General features: G+C 31.3%; 1 protein-coding gene across 1 annotated transcript; it reads left to right on the top strand.

Annotated features, from left to right (window-relative positions):
- The first annotated feature begins 5,853 nt into the window (after positions 1-5,853).
- On the top strand, positions 5,854-7,976 carry LOC107889298 (uncharacterized). The gene is made up of 3 exons (XM_041076524.1): positions 5,854-5,925; positions 6,008-6,076; positions 7,231-7,976. Exon 3 carries the CDS (start codon positions 7,238-7,240, stop codon positions 7,874-7,876), a length of 639 nt encoding a protein of 212 aa, XP_040932458.1. The 5' UTR covers positions 5,854-5,925; positions 6,008-6,076; positions 7,231-7,237; the 3' UTR covers positions 7,877-7,976.
- Positions 7,977-16,656: the final 8,680 nt, after the last annotated feature.

Genomic DNA, 16,656 nt, shown 5'->3' with positions numbered 1-16,656 from the left:
CTATCACCTTCATTTTCACCAAAAACCTTAACTATGATAAATCCAAGCTAGTGGTAAAAAATTGATATTTTTAGTGTTTGGATGATTTTACATAAAATATTTTTTATTATTTTATAATTTTTTTAAAGTTATTTTTTTATAAAAACAAACACGACATAAAATATATTTGTTACAAAATATTATAATACAATTTTCTTTTGACAATTTAAATTTATTTTATAATAAAATAATATTTTTTAATAACCAATATGATATATTTAAACTTAATAAGAAATAATATTTAATTTAAACCGTTGATCGATACTATTATCGATCTCCACTACCTAAATTGGTCTATATGTTTCGGTGGCTCCACTAACTATTCAATTAGTTGGCTAAGGTTTAGTTATCATCTCGTTACACTCCACCCAAGTATATTCCTTAATCTATATATCACACTACAAGAAAACAGACTTTTAGCGACGTTTGGATAAAAAGTGCCGCTAAAATTATATGTTAGTGGCACTTTAAAGAAAACGCCGCTAAAAGTCAGAGATATAGTGGCGTTTGTTAAAAAAACGCCGCAAAAGATAACTTTTAGCGGCGCTTATGAAAAAACGCCGCAAATAATCAAACATTAGCGGCGTTTTTAAGAAAACGCCGCAACAGTGTTCAGAGAAACGACGACGTATGTTAATGAGCTATACTGGCATTAGTGGTGTTTTACTTAAAACGCCGCCATATATCAGAATTAGCGGCGCTTTTATAAAAACGCCGCAAAAGCAATCAGAGAGACGACGACGTATCTATAGAGCCATTAGTGGCGTTCTACTAAAAACGCCGCAATATATAAGAGTTAGCGGCGTTTGTTTCAAAGTGCCGCAAAATTGTTGAGGAAAACGGCGTCGTCTTTTGTTGAGCTATATATAGGTATTAGTGGTGTTTTATGTAAATGCCGCTATATATCATAATTAACGGCGTTTTTTTGTAAAAACGCCGTAAAAATTATGTTATTTTAAAGTTTAGGGTTATGAATTTTAGGTTTAATGTCTACGTTTAATTTAGTGTTTTAGGGTTTATGATATATATTTTGGGGGTTGGGTTTATGTTTTAGAGTTTAAATTTTAGGGTTTATGGTTTTAATACAAATGTTCATGGTTTTAATACTAATGTTCATGGTTTTAGAGGTTAGGCTATTATGGATTAGGGGTTATGATTAATGATAAGAAATTAATTTATTTTAGGATTTTGGTAAGCATTAAGATTCTATTTTAATTACTTTTGTCCCTATATATTAGAACTTGTAATATATATTAAGATTCTATTTAGGCAGTGTAAGTCTAGATGTAGGGTTCAAGGAAAAGATACTATTAGAAATGAAGAACATTTGGATTTTACTGAGATTCATGCCATTTTGTACTATACCCATACTATTTAATATAAGAATATAAAATATATGTTTTGTACTACACTTACATTGGCCACACGAATTCCTAAAAATATGTTTAGGATTATGGTTTAGGGTTAACAGTTTTTAGAGTTTATAGTTTGGGCTTTATGGTGGTCTAGGATTTATGGTTGGTTTAAGGGTTATAGTGTATATATGATTTTGGGGTTTCAAGTTTGAGATTTAGGGTTCGGTGTTTGGTGTTCGTGGTTTAGTGTTTACAATTTTAGGTTCAGGGTTTTGGGTTTAGGCTATAATTTTAGATTTTAATTTAGAAGATAAATATATATAAATTATTATTTTAAAAGAATATAGATAAAAATGGGTTAAATCTCAAAAGCATACATGAAAAGTGGTTTAGTGTGCAATTGTGTACATGAACTGTATTTTGATCTAAATCTTGTAAAATATTAACGCAATTATTGATATAATTAACATCATTTTTTATTTAATTAATTTATATATATAAACTAATGCTTTTATATTTAAAAATATTTAATATAAACCATTTGATATATTAAAATATTAGATTTTTAAAAAAAATGATAAACAAAGAAATGCACTAAAATGTATTAAAATTTGGAGAAACGGCACCGTTTGAGTAAAAAAAACTAGTGGCGCTTAGCCTAAAAACGCCGCTAATTTGTTTTAATTCGACCAAAACGATGCAGTTTCAGTTTATACTATTAAACATTTAGTGGCGTTTTCAAAAAACGCTGCAAAAACAAATTACCATTAGGCTTAAACGACGGCGTTTCAAAACAAGGTATAAATTTTTTTGTGGCGCTTTTAGAAACGCCGCAAATTTTCAATACCAATTTGCCCAGGGCGATGCCGTTTCGCATTGGTGAATTAAGTTTTAGTGGCGTTTTTATAAAACACCGTAAAAGTTCAATAGCCGTTAGCCGTCTACGACTGTGTTTCAATAAAAGTTTTATTGGCGTTTGTAATATAAACGCCGTAAACTTGCCCCAAATCGATTTTAACGAGGTCGTTTCATTACAAACAAATTAAACTTACACCTTTTCCTCTTGTTTGCCCTGATTCTGAATCCCAATTTCCTTAAATTCAAAAATCCCCAAATTCCCCAAATCGGCAAGTTTTCCCCCAAATCTCCCTGTGCATTGCAACCCATCTCCTCCATCGCCTTCTCCCTGTGTATCGCAAACCATCCCCTCCATCGCCTTCGCACCGTTCATCGCAACCCATCTCGGCCTCCATCGCCTTCGCCCCGTGCATCTGCTGCATAGCCATCGAGTCTCCCCTCTGCTGCGTCGCCGTCGTCTACCGAAACCAATCGGTAAGTATTTTCCATCGTAACTCCTCTGCTGAACTTCTGTATCCTTTTTGGCTAATGTGAATCATGGAACTGTAACCTGGTTGGTTTTGTCTGATATGTATATTATTTTCTGCTATTTCCCTGGACGCAATATTTGTATAGGTCGCTTTATGAAAAAACATATATATACATAAATAGTTTTGTTTATGCAATATATTATATCTCCGTCTAACTTTGATATATATTAATTTCTTTCGTATTGAAGAGGGCATGGTTGAAGACAATGGAAATGGGTGTTGATATAAATTTAAGCTTTCATAATTTAACCTTCATTGTCAAGCTTAATAGTTCTCAACACTTTTTTCTTTTTTCGATAATTAAGGTTATCAAAGTTGGAAATTTAAAAGATAATTAGAAAATAAAGTCCAATCCTTTTATAACTCACATGAATAATGCTAATTGTTTTCGATATTATTTTTTAAAAAATTGAGTGATTAATGTTATATCTAATTGACACATTTGTGGCAGATGAAGACGATAAGATGTGAATCAAACTTAAAAGATATGAAAATTTTTGGTTAAGTCAAAATGTTAAATTTAGATAGAATAGTAGAGTGGTAACATAGATGAATAATGATTTGCTTTTGAAGTTGGTATGATTGTATCTTTGATGGTAAAGTTTGAAAAAAAGTGCCAATAATGACAGCTGTTGGACTGAGATTTTCAAATAAAAATATTAAGAGCATTGAACTTTTTAAGTACATGAACTAAATCTCAAACTTCATTCAAGTATGGGGACTGATGACATATTTTGACCTGATGTTTGTAACACATTTGAACTAATGTTAAGACTTTGATGATCAGTGTAGTTGTGGATTAAGAATACCCTTACTTTTGGGATTAAATCAAACTGTTATGAGCACATAATTGTATAAGATGTTGAGGTAGAAATTGGCAATTTAGAGCTGAATGTAAATCATTTAGGTATTTTCCACAGGCTTTCTTCAAAGAAGTTTCGGATTTTACTTTGATGCTTGATACTAGTAAAAAGATGCTATAGTTTAGCATTCTTTCTTTTTGCAGGTTAAACGATTATATGTTTTTTTCCCTATAAAACACAAATAGCTTTCGTCTCTTTAGCCATATAAATTCTGGACTTTTGTTTCCATCTGTTAGTTACTTGCTTTCATGGGTGTATATTAAGCTTTGTTTAAAGTGTATGTTAGGTTAGCGAAAATGTGATGGATTAGCACCATGCCTAAGTTAGTGACAAAACTATGCTGTTTTTTTGGTTTACAATCTGAGATTACGAGATAGTTTCATAGAAACTGTTGTCTCTTTTAGTTGAGATGATAATTTCATGATTTTTAGTCTTATTTGTAACATGAATATTTGATGATTCCAATGCATCAGCTACCTTGTTCTTGCTGTTGGCTTGCAAAGTTTGTGGAGTTTGTCTCTTGCATTTGTTGATATATATGCCATTTTGGTGAAACGGAGCCTGAGGAACTACAGAGCAATCCGCTTGTTCACCATTGGTGATGGAGTAAGAGACTTTTAATCGAGCATACAGGGTCTGCAACAAAACTTATCATTACATTATTTTCTTCTTCTTTTTTTGTTTGCCATTTATTCACTGGTTTAACTCTTTATCTTTGCATAAATTTATAAGGCCATCACTTGTTACCTAAAGTTGAGTTTCAGTTTGATGAGAGCTATGATTTGGTTTCATTAACCAATGTTTCCTTTGGGCTTCTTTCATTACATCAAGTATGCAGGTCAAATTTATACACCCAAAACCTCTTCGTGTTCTTTAGAGTAAAAGTCATTAAAATTGAAGCTCGACATGAAGGTTGCTCTTCTATTTTACCTTTTTTGTTCATACAGATATCTTTTAATAGAGAACAAGGATCTAAAAATTTTAATCTTTAAAGAAAGTGGCCTTATACTATTAATTTATTAAGCCTCGTTGCTGTATATTTCACTAAGCAGTGGTTATTCTGATTTTGCAAATGAAACTTCCATCTGCGGGCAAAAGCATTATCTACTCTGCATTCACGACATAGCTATATAGAACTGATGATCTGACAGTGTTCATCACATTTATTGTTCTCAATGCACATGCTACGTATGTTACTCCGATCTCTACTATTCATTTTCCTTGAAGTATCCATGTCCAAAGCTATAGGCTCTCAATGCACATGCTAGTTTGCCATTTTAAAATCTTTAGCGGTTTAGCTTTGGTGGTTTTTCTAGGTGGGAATGTTTAGTTAACTTGCTATTTGAATAAAAAGGAAAAGTCAAAATGTTAAATCTATAGTGTGTTTTTTATATGTATATGGGGCCTTTTATGTGTTAGTGGATACTCCAGTAGTCAGCCTATAATTGAGGTTATTCTTTCAGATTGTAATCTAAAATTCAGATAAATTTTCTAATATTAACTACTACTTGCAATTACTAGTTCAACTCTTAGCTTATAATAGAGACCACAATAGATTTATTAGTATTTTCTTTTTCCATCTCTAATATCTAAATTCACAATAGTTATATTCTAAAAATATTTGAATTTATTAAAATAAATTATAAAACTAAATAATAACAAAATTTGTGAATTGATTCATATATTTAAATTCGTTATTCACAGAGGCCCAATTGAAATAATAATCACACAAACACAAGTACGGCCCATTCGATGTATTTTACAAAAATAAATAACTCATCTGTCCTACCAACTAATAACAAAATGCTTAGCTTGTCTCTATTGTATTTTCTTTAACTAATTTCAAGCATTAAGTTCCTTCCAAAAATCTTTATTTTATAATTAATATTTTTTGTATTGATAATTAAAGATAAAAGGATTGTGTTATTTCAGATTCCCACTCAAAATATAAGCAACGGTGATAAAGATTAAAGAAGGATTGAAGAAGGAAAGAGCAAGTGAGTTCTAACGACTAGCTCCTAAACATGGTACTATGACGATTTTTAATAAATTTAATTATTACTATAATAATTATATGAAGTAATATATATGAAGTAAAATTATATTGTATACTAAATATGGTACATATACTTTAATTCCTTGTGTTTTGACTTTTAGGATATAGTTCCATGTGTCTGTATTAGTGAATTAATGTTCTATGTATTTCAGTTACTACTTCCTGCTCCTCCTGCAACTATTGGTTCAACTGAAGCTGCCATTTAATCTTCGAATTAATATTTGGTACTGATATAGATAAAGTTTTTATATTTGCTTAAACTGAAATATATTTGGTGCTACTCTTATAATCTTACATCTGTTCTAGGTACTATCGAGCACCTGAATTAATATTTGGTGCAACTAAATATACCACATCCATTGACATCTGTTCTAGGTACAGATTTCGTTGCTAAATTTTTTCCTTATTTCTATGCATTTTCACTTTAAATTACTTAACAAATATTACTTTTTTTACTCCAGCCTCTGTTTGCGGTGAGAGTGGAGTATGAATAAGTATGAATTAATTTTATTACCATGTAGCTTGCTTGTCCATTAAAATTACAACAATACCTGACCTTCTCTCCAACCTTATTTTAAATATTTTAAAGATTCAAAGTATATAGGCTGGAAACCTGACGGGTTGCCTTATATCGAGCTGTAAGATATAATGGATCCTCCCTAGGTGTAACAACGTCACGTATGATGAATCATAAAAAATTAAAAAAGACTTGAAAAAAGTTCTATCGAGCTCATTTACTATTGAATATTTATTACCATGTAGCTTGCTTGTCCATTAAAATTACAATAATACCTGACCTTCTCTCCAACCTTATTTTAAATATTTTAAAGATTCAAAGTATATAGACTGGAAACCTGACAGGTTGCCTTATATCGAGCTGTAAGATATAATGGATCCTCCTTAGGTGCAACAACGCCACGTATGATGAATCTTAAAAAATTCAAAAAGACTTGGAAAATGTTCTATCGAGCTCATTTACTATGGAATATTTATATAACCTTAATTTATTTCCAATTTACTTATAAAAATTAAACTACGATTCTTTTTTGATATTATTATATTCAAATTACTATTTTTTATATTAATAATGTCTGATTTTAATATTTAATATTTTTAAATGTCTTTAAAAGTTATAACTAATTTTTATCAAAATAGTATTAATTTTGATCATTACTTAAATAAATTACATAACTTACATAACTTATATAACTTACATAATTTACATACCAACTTACATAACTCACATAACTTACATAATTTACATAACAACTTACATAACTCACATAACTTACATAATTTACATAACTCACATAACGTACATAACAACTTACATAACTTAACAAATACATGTAGTTTAATCTAATAATTTCCTTAAAAGCATATAGTTTAAAGTTCAAATTTCATAACTTACATAATCTACATAACTTACATAAAACATAAAAATATATCATATCAAGACTTACATAATAAACAACTTACCCGTGTAACTTATTGCTAACTTTAGAATTCAACAACTACGAAATGGATAGGACTTGGATGAATTTCTCAAGGGCAAGCAACGAGTATCAAAATGTAGTGCAATCTTTTTTAGATTTTGCATTTCACAATTCAAGCCAAGAGAATATGATTCTTTGCCCGTGTAAGAAGTGTGGCAATATCTATTGGCATTACCGTGAAGTTGTCTACGAACATCTAATTGTTGATGGCTTCATTCGAGGGTATAAAAAATGGATTTTCCATGGAGAGTGTACACCTAGTGGAGCCTCTTCGACGATTAATCCAGGTTATCCTTATAGTGGTTACCGTCAGTATGTTAGAGAAGATGACATGGAAGGTATGATGCGAGATGCATTTAATATGCGGAGTAAAGGTTTCCAATCATTTCCACCAAACTATGTTGCATCTGATGATTATAATATCGGTGGGAATACTTTTATGGAAACGAGAAGAAGTGTACCGGATGAACAACCGAATGAAGAAGCGGTGAAGTTCTACATGTTACTTGGTGAAATGAATGAAGAACTTTATGAGGGATCAAAATTTTCGAAAATGTCATTCTGTATTCGCCTTTTCCACTTAAAATGTTTGGGAGGGTGGACCGGAAACTCTTTGACAATGCTGTTAAAGCTCTTGAGAGAAATGTTCCCATTTGCAAAAAATCCCTCAATCATGTAAAGACATGAAGAAAGTGATTGTAATACCCCATACCCGTACCTGAGGCTGGGATAGGATACGAGGCATTACCGAAATTTTCAGAATAATTTCAATTAATTTATATTATTTAGTATTCATTTTCATGTTTCATGTAACATCCTTTTCATATATTCAATTCAAAATATCATATAAAATGCGATACAATACTTAAATTTTCATATTTACATGCTCATTCAGGGTATCCGAACCTACCTGACTAAATTGCAGAAATACCAAGATTTAGGGGCATATTGGTAATTTACCATTTTTCCAAATTTCATCCAATCTTAAATTGATAATTTCATTCAATTTATTAATTTAGATAATAAAACAATTTATTCCCTTCAATTTAGTCATTTTTGACATTTTTACAAAATTGCCCCTTAAAGTTTTACTTTTATTCAATTTAGTCCATGAGCTTAAAACATGCAAATTAGCTATGCTAACTGAATATTCATATATATTTTTCCTCCTCCTCCTCTCCATTCCACATCCTTAATGTATATAACATTCTTTTAAGTATGATTTCACAATTTACTTATTAATGCTCACATCAATCTGTTCACACGAGTCATAGTCACTCAATTATTTATAATTCGAGCTACAGAGCTCAAAATTAAGATCCGTAAATTTTCCCTAAAACTAGACTCACATATCATTCCACCATAAAACTTTAAGAATTTTTGGTTTAGCCAATTAGTACAGTTTATTCATTTAAGTTTCCCCTGTTTCACTATCCAACAGTTCTAACCTCTCTTCACTAAAAATTAATTATATCACAGTACAAAACTCGGATAATGTTCCCATTGATTTCTATTGAAAATAGACTCATTAAGAATTCTAAGCATATAAATTTGAGACTCTAATTAATTTTCTCCAATTTTTGGTGATTTTCCAAAGTCAAAAAAGGGGAACCCGAATTCATTCTAACATTATCTCACAAAATTCATTATATCTCATAATTTACAAATCCATTACTTACACCGTTTCTTCTATGAAAAACTAGACTCGATAAGCTTTAATTTCATATTTTATTCATCTTCTAATTCGATTTCTACAATTTATGGTGATTTTTCAAAGTTAGTCTACTTCTACTGTCCAATATTGTTTTAGTTCAAGATGTTTATTACCATTTTTCCTCTAAATTTCAAAGGTCATACAATTCAGTCCTTGCTCAATTAGCCCATCTATTAAGCTAATTTTTCTCAATTAACATTTTATTCCATCATTTTAAACTATTACACAATCTTTAAAAATCAGAATTTTAACACTAAACCTTAATTCACAACTTTTTCACAATTAGGTCCTAAAATCAATTTCTATTGAAATTACTTGATAAAATCATCAAACAACAAAATCAAAGCTTCAAATTCATTTTATTTCATCATAGACAGCTAACACTTATCAATGATAGCTTTTAATTTTGTTCATAAAATCAAAAGCTAATGAATTAAACACTTGGACCTAATTGTAAAAGTCACAAAAACATAAAAATCTCAAAGAAGAGGGTAAGAATTGAACTCACATATGTCAAAGTATGAAAAACTAGCAGCTTTCAGACCTCCCATGGCGTTTTTGCTGAAGAAAAATGATGATATCTCTAGATTTTTCAAATTTGTCTTGTTTTATATGTTTAATTTGTAAAATTTCCCATTTTGCCCTTGTTTCTCCTTGTCTTTTTTGCTGATTTTCTTGCCCAACCGTCCAGCCCATACAATTTGGGTCCAATTTTCTTTTAAATCCCTCCTTTTTAATCACTTAAACTATTTAATCACAATTTAATAAATTTCGTACTATTTTCAATTTAGTCATTTTTAATTAATTGACTAACCAAACATTAAAATTTTCTAACGAAACTTTAATACTAACTTAATAACACTCCATAAATATTTATAAAAATATTTATGGTTCGGTTTATAAATCCGAGGTCTCAATACCTCGTTTTTAACCAAATTTACTTGATTAATTCTTTTAAAATCGCAAAATTCACTAATTAAAAATAATTCTTTTAAGTTCGCGCTTGGCCTATAATTATTATTTGTTAAAATTTCTAAACTTACTCGTCGAATTTAGTGATCTCGAATCATTGTTTCCGACACTATTGAAAAATTTGGCTGTTACAACTCTCCCCCCTTTAGGGATTTTCGTCCCCGAAAATCTTACCAGAAAAAGTTACTTTCAACTCTAATGAAAAACTTCCACAAAATTTCTCAGAATCACAACCGAATTAATCTCAAACATCTCTTCCCAATAACCTTTAGACTGTAGCATACAGTGTCAGAGCATATCATTAAAATCTCACTTATTCCCTCATAATTACAACTCTGGTAAGGGGGTGAGGTCGTAAAGCCTCTAACTTAACTCTCATAACTACACACATATGACTTGACATTCATACATAACATCATCGTTTTCACATAATTCACTTCAAGAAAATTTATACACTTATATAGTCTATCAATATTTTCTGCCATCTACAATTTCAAACAATGAATTCACTTAGTTTAGCTCAATATCAACATTTAATCAATTTCAATCTTTTAAGTCCATTTATCACTTACCTTTCTTAATCAATTTAAGGAACCATTTCGGAATTGAGTACTTTGTTTTCATCATGCCATAGTAAAACTATGGTCTTGCACATAGTCACATATCACACACCGTAGCCATAGCCCAGCCATGGTCTTACACGAATCACATATCACACTGATGCCATATCCCAGATATGGTCTTATACGGAAGCATGTAATCACATATCTCTGATGCCATAGCCCAGCTATGGTCTTACACAGATCACATATCACATTGATGCCATGGTCCAACCGTGGTCTTTTCTGTCAATTCGTCTTAGCCACTGAACGAAAGTACTCAAATCCGTTGTTCCACTTAATTTGTAATTTTATTCAAATATCATTTTACAACTATCACAGTTTAATGACATTCATATGCAATAATATACTATATCATTCATGAAATTTTCATATCACAACATTAAATTTAGCCATATGAACTTACTAATCATACTTATTCAACCAAGTGTACATAAACACACACTTATTCAGTTTTGAATAAAATTTACTTAATTAAACATGTTGGGCACATAACATCGTAGACATGCCAAACAGACACGGATAGTCTTATCATAATAGACATAGTCATCATAAACCAAAGAACATACTTTAAGGATAAATCATGATCGATAATTTACGAAATAAGAGTGGTAGGAAAACCGAGATAAAGAACTCCAAAATACGATACCATACCAGAAATCCGAGAACATAACTCATACGAAAATAATAATAAATATCCAAATGATTTCTCAGAGAAAACCGGAAGAGACAGAAGAATAGTCTCATGTAAGTTTCACCATCGACTTCTTTTTCCAAACATAATAGAATTGAATCCCATATGGAGTAATAGAGATTTAACACTTAATAATAATAAATAATTTGAATTATAATAATATAATCGTATGTTGAGCATGTTTGTACTCAGTGGTATTACCATAATTCAAATTATAAATACTATAATAAATAATAGACATCAAACATGTAACAATATAAGTCATATGTGTTAATTATGATTTAATTTCATATCTCGGCAATAGTCTTTCATCAAATGGCATCATATATCATCTATATTATCTTTAATCAATTCATGAACCTTTGGTTCAAGCTTTCAATCTCATATCTCTATTTCAATTCACAATTCACATTTCTTTTCATAATTCCACTTTTTCACACTTTCAATAATTTATTCGATCAAATTCATTCGATTTTCTCATTTCATTTACTCAACCCTATTAACATAACTCGGACTCAGACGGATACACGGATCCAACCAAACACACCAGTACGGCACATTGTGCCTAAAACGGTACGTAGTACCTGATCAGTATATGACACATAAGTGCCTGAAACGACACATGAGGTGCCTGATACGACACACAAGGTGCCTGAAATACGACATATAAAGTGCCTGATCAGTATAGCCGACAAATCCCGTACACTTCCAGTTCCTATGGCATGCCAATTATATCCGACTAGTCCGACAAGTTAATAGGGAATTCAATTCTCATTTCAATTTCACTTAATATTCATATTTACCCCTATTAACAAGACTCGGACTTTGGCGGATACACGGATTCCATCCAAACACACCAAAATGTCCAACCAAAACACACCAATATAATCCTCCAAAACACATCAGTATCATATAATCCTCCCAAACACACCAGAATAATATAATCCATCCAAAACACACCAGAATAGCACAAAGTGCCTTCTCAAAATATAAACATCAGCATATCCAAATCTCATCTCCAAATCCCTTCTCAAAATCCTATGGCATGCCAACTATATCCGACTCAGTCCAGTACAGTTAATAGGGTATTCAATTCACTTTCCAGTTTCCAATCAATACACATTTCAATTAATCACATATTCATATCAATTTCATCACATTCCCAATCAATAAAATTTTCAAATATAACATATATCCAAAATTCTATTTCCACATCAATCACATATATCCATACAAATTCAATTCAATATTAATACTTACCTTAAAATTTTACTTACTATACACATAAATTTAAATATAACATTTATTCATACCTTTATGAGTTCCGACTCATCATAATCTACTTTTGCTCATATATTTGAGTATCTCTTTTATCATTATCGTAATTAGCTCGGTTGGGAAAGTATCTCTATCTTTAAGTAAAATAAATCTCAGTAGAGTTGGAAGATATTACATTATCTTATCACAAGTTATATAATGGCATGTATTTCTAGACTTCACATATGCTACGTTCGATCCGAGAACCGGCTAAACCTTAGCTCTGATACCATTAAATGTAATACCCCATACCCGTACCTGAGACCGGGATAGGATACGAGGCATTACCGAAATTTTCAGAATAACTTCAATTAATTTATATTATTTAGTATTCATTTTCATGTTTCATGTAACATCCTTTTCATATATTCAATTCAAAATATCATATAAAATACGATACAATACTTAAATTTTCATATTTACATGCTCATTCAGGGTATCCGAACCTACCTGACTAAATTGCAGAAATACCAAGATTTAGGGGCATATTGGTAATTTACCATTTTCCCAAATTTCACCCAATCTTAAATTGATAATTTCATTCAATTTATTAATTTAGATAATAAAACAATTTATTCCCTTCAATTTATTCATTTTTGACATTTTTACAAAATTGCCCCCTAAAGTTTTACTTTTATTCAATTTAGTCCATGAGCTTAAAACATGCAAATTAGCTATGCTAACTGAATATTCATATATATTTTTCCTCCTCCTCCTCTCCATTCCACATCCTTAATGTATATAACATTCTTTTAAGTACGATTTCACAATTTACTTATTAATGCTCACATCAATCTGTTCACACGAGTCATAGTCACTCAATTATTTATAATTCGATCTAAAGAGCTCAAAATTAAGATCCGTAAATTTTCCCTAAAACTAGACTCACATATCATTCCACCATAAAATTTTAAGAATTTTTGGTTTAGCTAATTAGTACAGTTTATTCATTTAAGTTTCCCCTGTTTCACTATCCAATAGTTCTAACCTCTCTTCACTAAAAATTAATTATATCACAGTACAAAACTCGGATAATGTTCCCATTGATTTCTATTGAAAATAGACTCATTAAGAATTCTAAGCATATAAATTTGAGACTCTAATTAATTTTCTCCAATTTTTGGTGATTTTCCAAAGTCAAAAAAGGGGAACCCGAATTCATTCTAACATTATCTCACAAAATTCATTATATCTCATAATTTACAAATTCATTGCTTACACCGTTTCTTCTATGAAAAACTAGACTCGATAAGCTTTAATTTCATATTTTATTCATCTTCTAATTCGATTTCTACAATTTATGGTGATTTTTCAAATTTAGTCTACTTCTACTGTCCAATATTGTTTTAGTTCAAGATGTTTATTACCATTTTTCCTCTAAATTTCAAAGGTCATACAATTCAGTCCTTGCTCAATTAGCCCATCTATTAAGCTAATTTTTCTCAATTAACATTTTATTCTATTATTTTAAACTATTACACAATCTTTAAAAATCAGAATTTTAACACTAAACCTTAATTCACAACTTTTTCACAATTAGGTCCTAAAATCAATTTCTATTGAAATTACTTGATAAAATCATCAAACAACAAAATCAAAGCTTCAAATTCATTTTATTTCATCATAAACAGCTAACACTTATCAATGATAGCTTTTAAATTTGTTCATAAAATCAAAAACTAATGAATTAAACACTTGGACCTAATTGTAAAAGTCACAAAAACATAAAAATCTCAAAGAAAAGGGTAAGAATTGAACTCACATATGTCAAAGTATGAAAAACCAGCAGCTTTCAGACCTCCCATGGCGTTTTTTCTGAAGAAAAATGATGATATCTCTAGATTTTTCAAATTTGTCTTGTTTTATATGTTTAATTTGTAAAATTTCCCATTTTGCCCTTGTTTCTCCTTGTCTTTTTTGCTGATTTTCTTGCCCAACCGTCCAGCCCATACAATTTGGGTCCAATTTCCTTTTAAATCCCTCCTTTTTAATCACTTAAACTATTTAATCACAATTTAATAAATTTCGCACTATTTTCAATTTAGTCCTTTTTAATTAATTGACTAACCAAACGTTAAAATTTTCTAACAATACTTTAATACTAACTTAATAACACTCCATAAATATTTATAAAAATATTTATGGCTCGATTTATAAATCTGAGGTCTCGATACCTCGTTTTCAACCAAATTTACCTGATTAATTCTTTTAAAATCGCAAAATTCACTAATTAAAAATAATTCTTTTAAGTTCGCGCTTGGCCTATAATTATTATTTGTTAAAATTTCTAAACTTACTCGTCAGATTTAGTGATCTCGAATCACTGTTTCCGACACCACTGAAAAATTTGGCTGTTACAGTGATAAAAGATTTAGGCCTTGGGTACAACAAAATTCATAGTTGCCCAAATGATTGCATGTTGTATTGGGGTGATCGGAGAAATCAACAATCTTGTCATGTTTGCGGTAAATCTCGTTGGATGAATAGAGATGCAAAAGATGTTAATGGGGATGAATATGGGCCACAGTCAATAAGGAAGCCGAACAAGATTTTGCGTTATTTCCCGCTAATCCCAAGGCTTCAAAGGCTATTCATGTCGTCAAAGACAGCCGAGTTTATGACGTGGCATCATGATCAACGAATGGATGATGGATTATTAAGGCATCGTGCAGATTCTTTAGCATGGAAATCATTTGACAATAAATTTCTAAGCTTTGCAAGTGATCTTCGGAGTGTAAGGCTCGGGTTAGCATCTGACGGATTTAATCCTTTTAAAATCATGAGCACCTCGTACAGTACTTGGCCTGTGGTCCTTGTTCCTTATAATTTGCCTCCATGGCTTTGCATGAAGCAATCTTCTTTGATATTATCTATGATTATCCCTGGGGAGAAAGGCCCCAAAAATGATATTGACATATATCTGCAGCTACTTATTGAAGAGTTAAAATAATTATGGGCGGGTGTTGAGACGTATGATGTATTGATGAAGGAGAACTTTTACCTACGTGCTGCTTTGTTGTGGACAATTAATGATTTCCCGGCATATGCGAATTTATCTGGTTGGAGTACCAGAGGACGTTATGCTTGTCCTTGTTGTGCTGCTCAAACGTGTTCACAGTGGTTATATAATGGGAAAAAGTTCTGCTATATGGGGCTAGAGCTGATCATGGGCTGGGCGGCCCGGCCCGGCCCGAAGACCCGCCCGAAAAATGGGAGGGTTTGGGTAAAAATATAGGCCCGAAAAATGGGCTTGGGCAAAAAAATGAGGCCCGTTTAGAAAACGGGCCGGGCCTCGGGTAAGAGTTTTTTGGCCCGGGCCCGGCCCGGCCCGAATTATATATTAATATATATTTTTTTATTTTATTTTTAATTATTTTAAATTTTTAATATAACCATTTTTTATTATATTATTAATTTGTGTATTATTTTAAGAATTGTTTTAGTTTTATTTTTATTTGTTTTAATATTTGTTTTTATGTTTTTAAATATATTTGATTTATTATATTTTTAAATTTTTTTATTTAATGAAATAAAAAAAATTTAATATGGGCCGGGCCGGGCCGGGCCGGGCTCGGGCTTAGTAATTTTATTTTGGGCCGGGCTTGGGCAAAATTTTAGGCCCATATTTCGGGCCGGGCTGGGCCCGGGTCTAGTAGACGGGCCTAAAAATTTGTATGGGCCCGGCCCGAACCCGGCCCGACCCGGCCCATGATCACCTCTATATGGGGCATCGTCGGTGGTTAGATGAAAATCATAGCTATAGATTTTAGAGGGCTTTATTTGACGGTACTGAAGAGTTGAAAAAAGCTCCTAAGCAGACCATTGGATCTGAAATCTTATTAATGTTAAAAGATATGGATTTCAGTTACGGGAAGCTGAATCAACCATCTAACAGGTAAACAAATAGACGATCTAGGGATGAATCTGATGATGAATCTAACGAGGAGGATGACCCTAATGAGGCGGACTTGTGGAAGAAAAGAAGTATTTTTTTGAGTTGCCTTATTGGGAGCATCACATATTACGCCACAATCTTGATGTGATGCATATTGAGAAGAATGTCTGCGAGAACATCATCCAGACAATTTTGAACGTCGATGGTAAATCAAAAGATAATCTTCAGAGTCGACTTGATTTAGTTC

The sequence above is a fragment of the Gossypium hirsutum genome, chromosome A09, assembly GCF_007990345.1.
Source record: "Gossypium hirsutum isolate 1008001.06 chromosome A09, Gossypium_hirsutum_v2.1, whole genome shotgun sequence".
NCBI classification, from domain to species: domain Eukaryota; kingdom Viridiplantae; phylum Streptophyta; class Magnoliopsida; order Malvales; family Malvaceae; genus Gossypium; species Gossypium hirsutum.
This window is presented reverse-complemented; position numbering and strand designations above follow the sequence as displayed.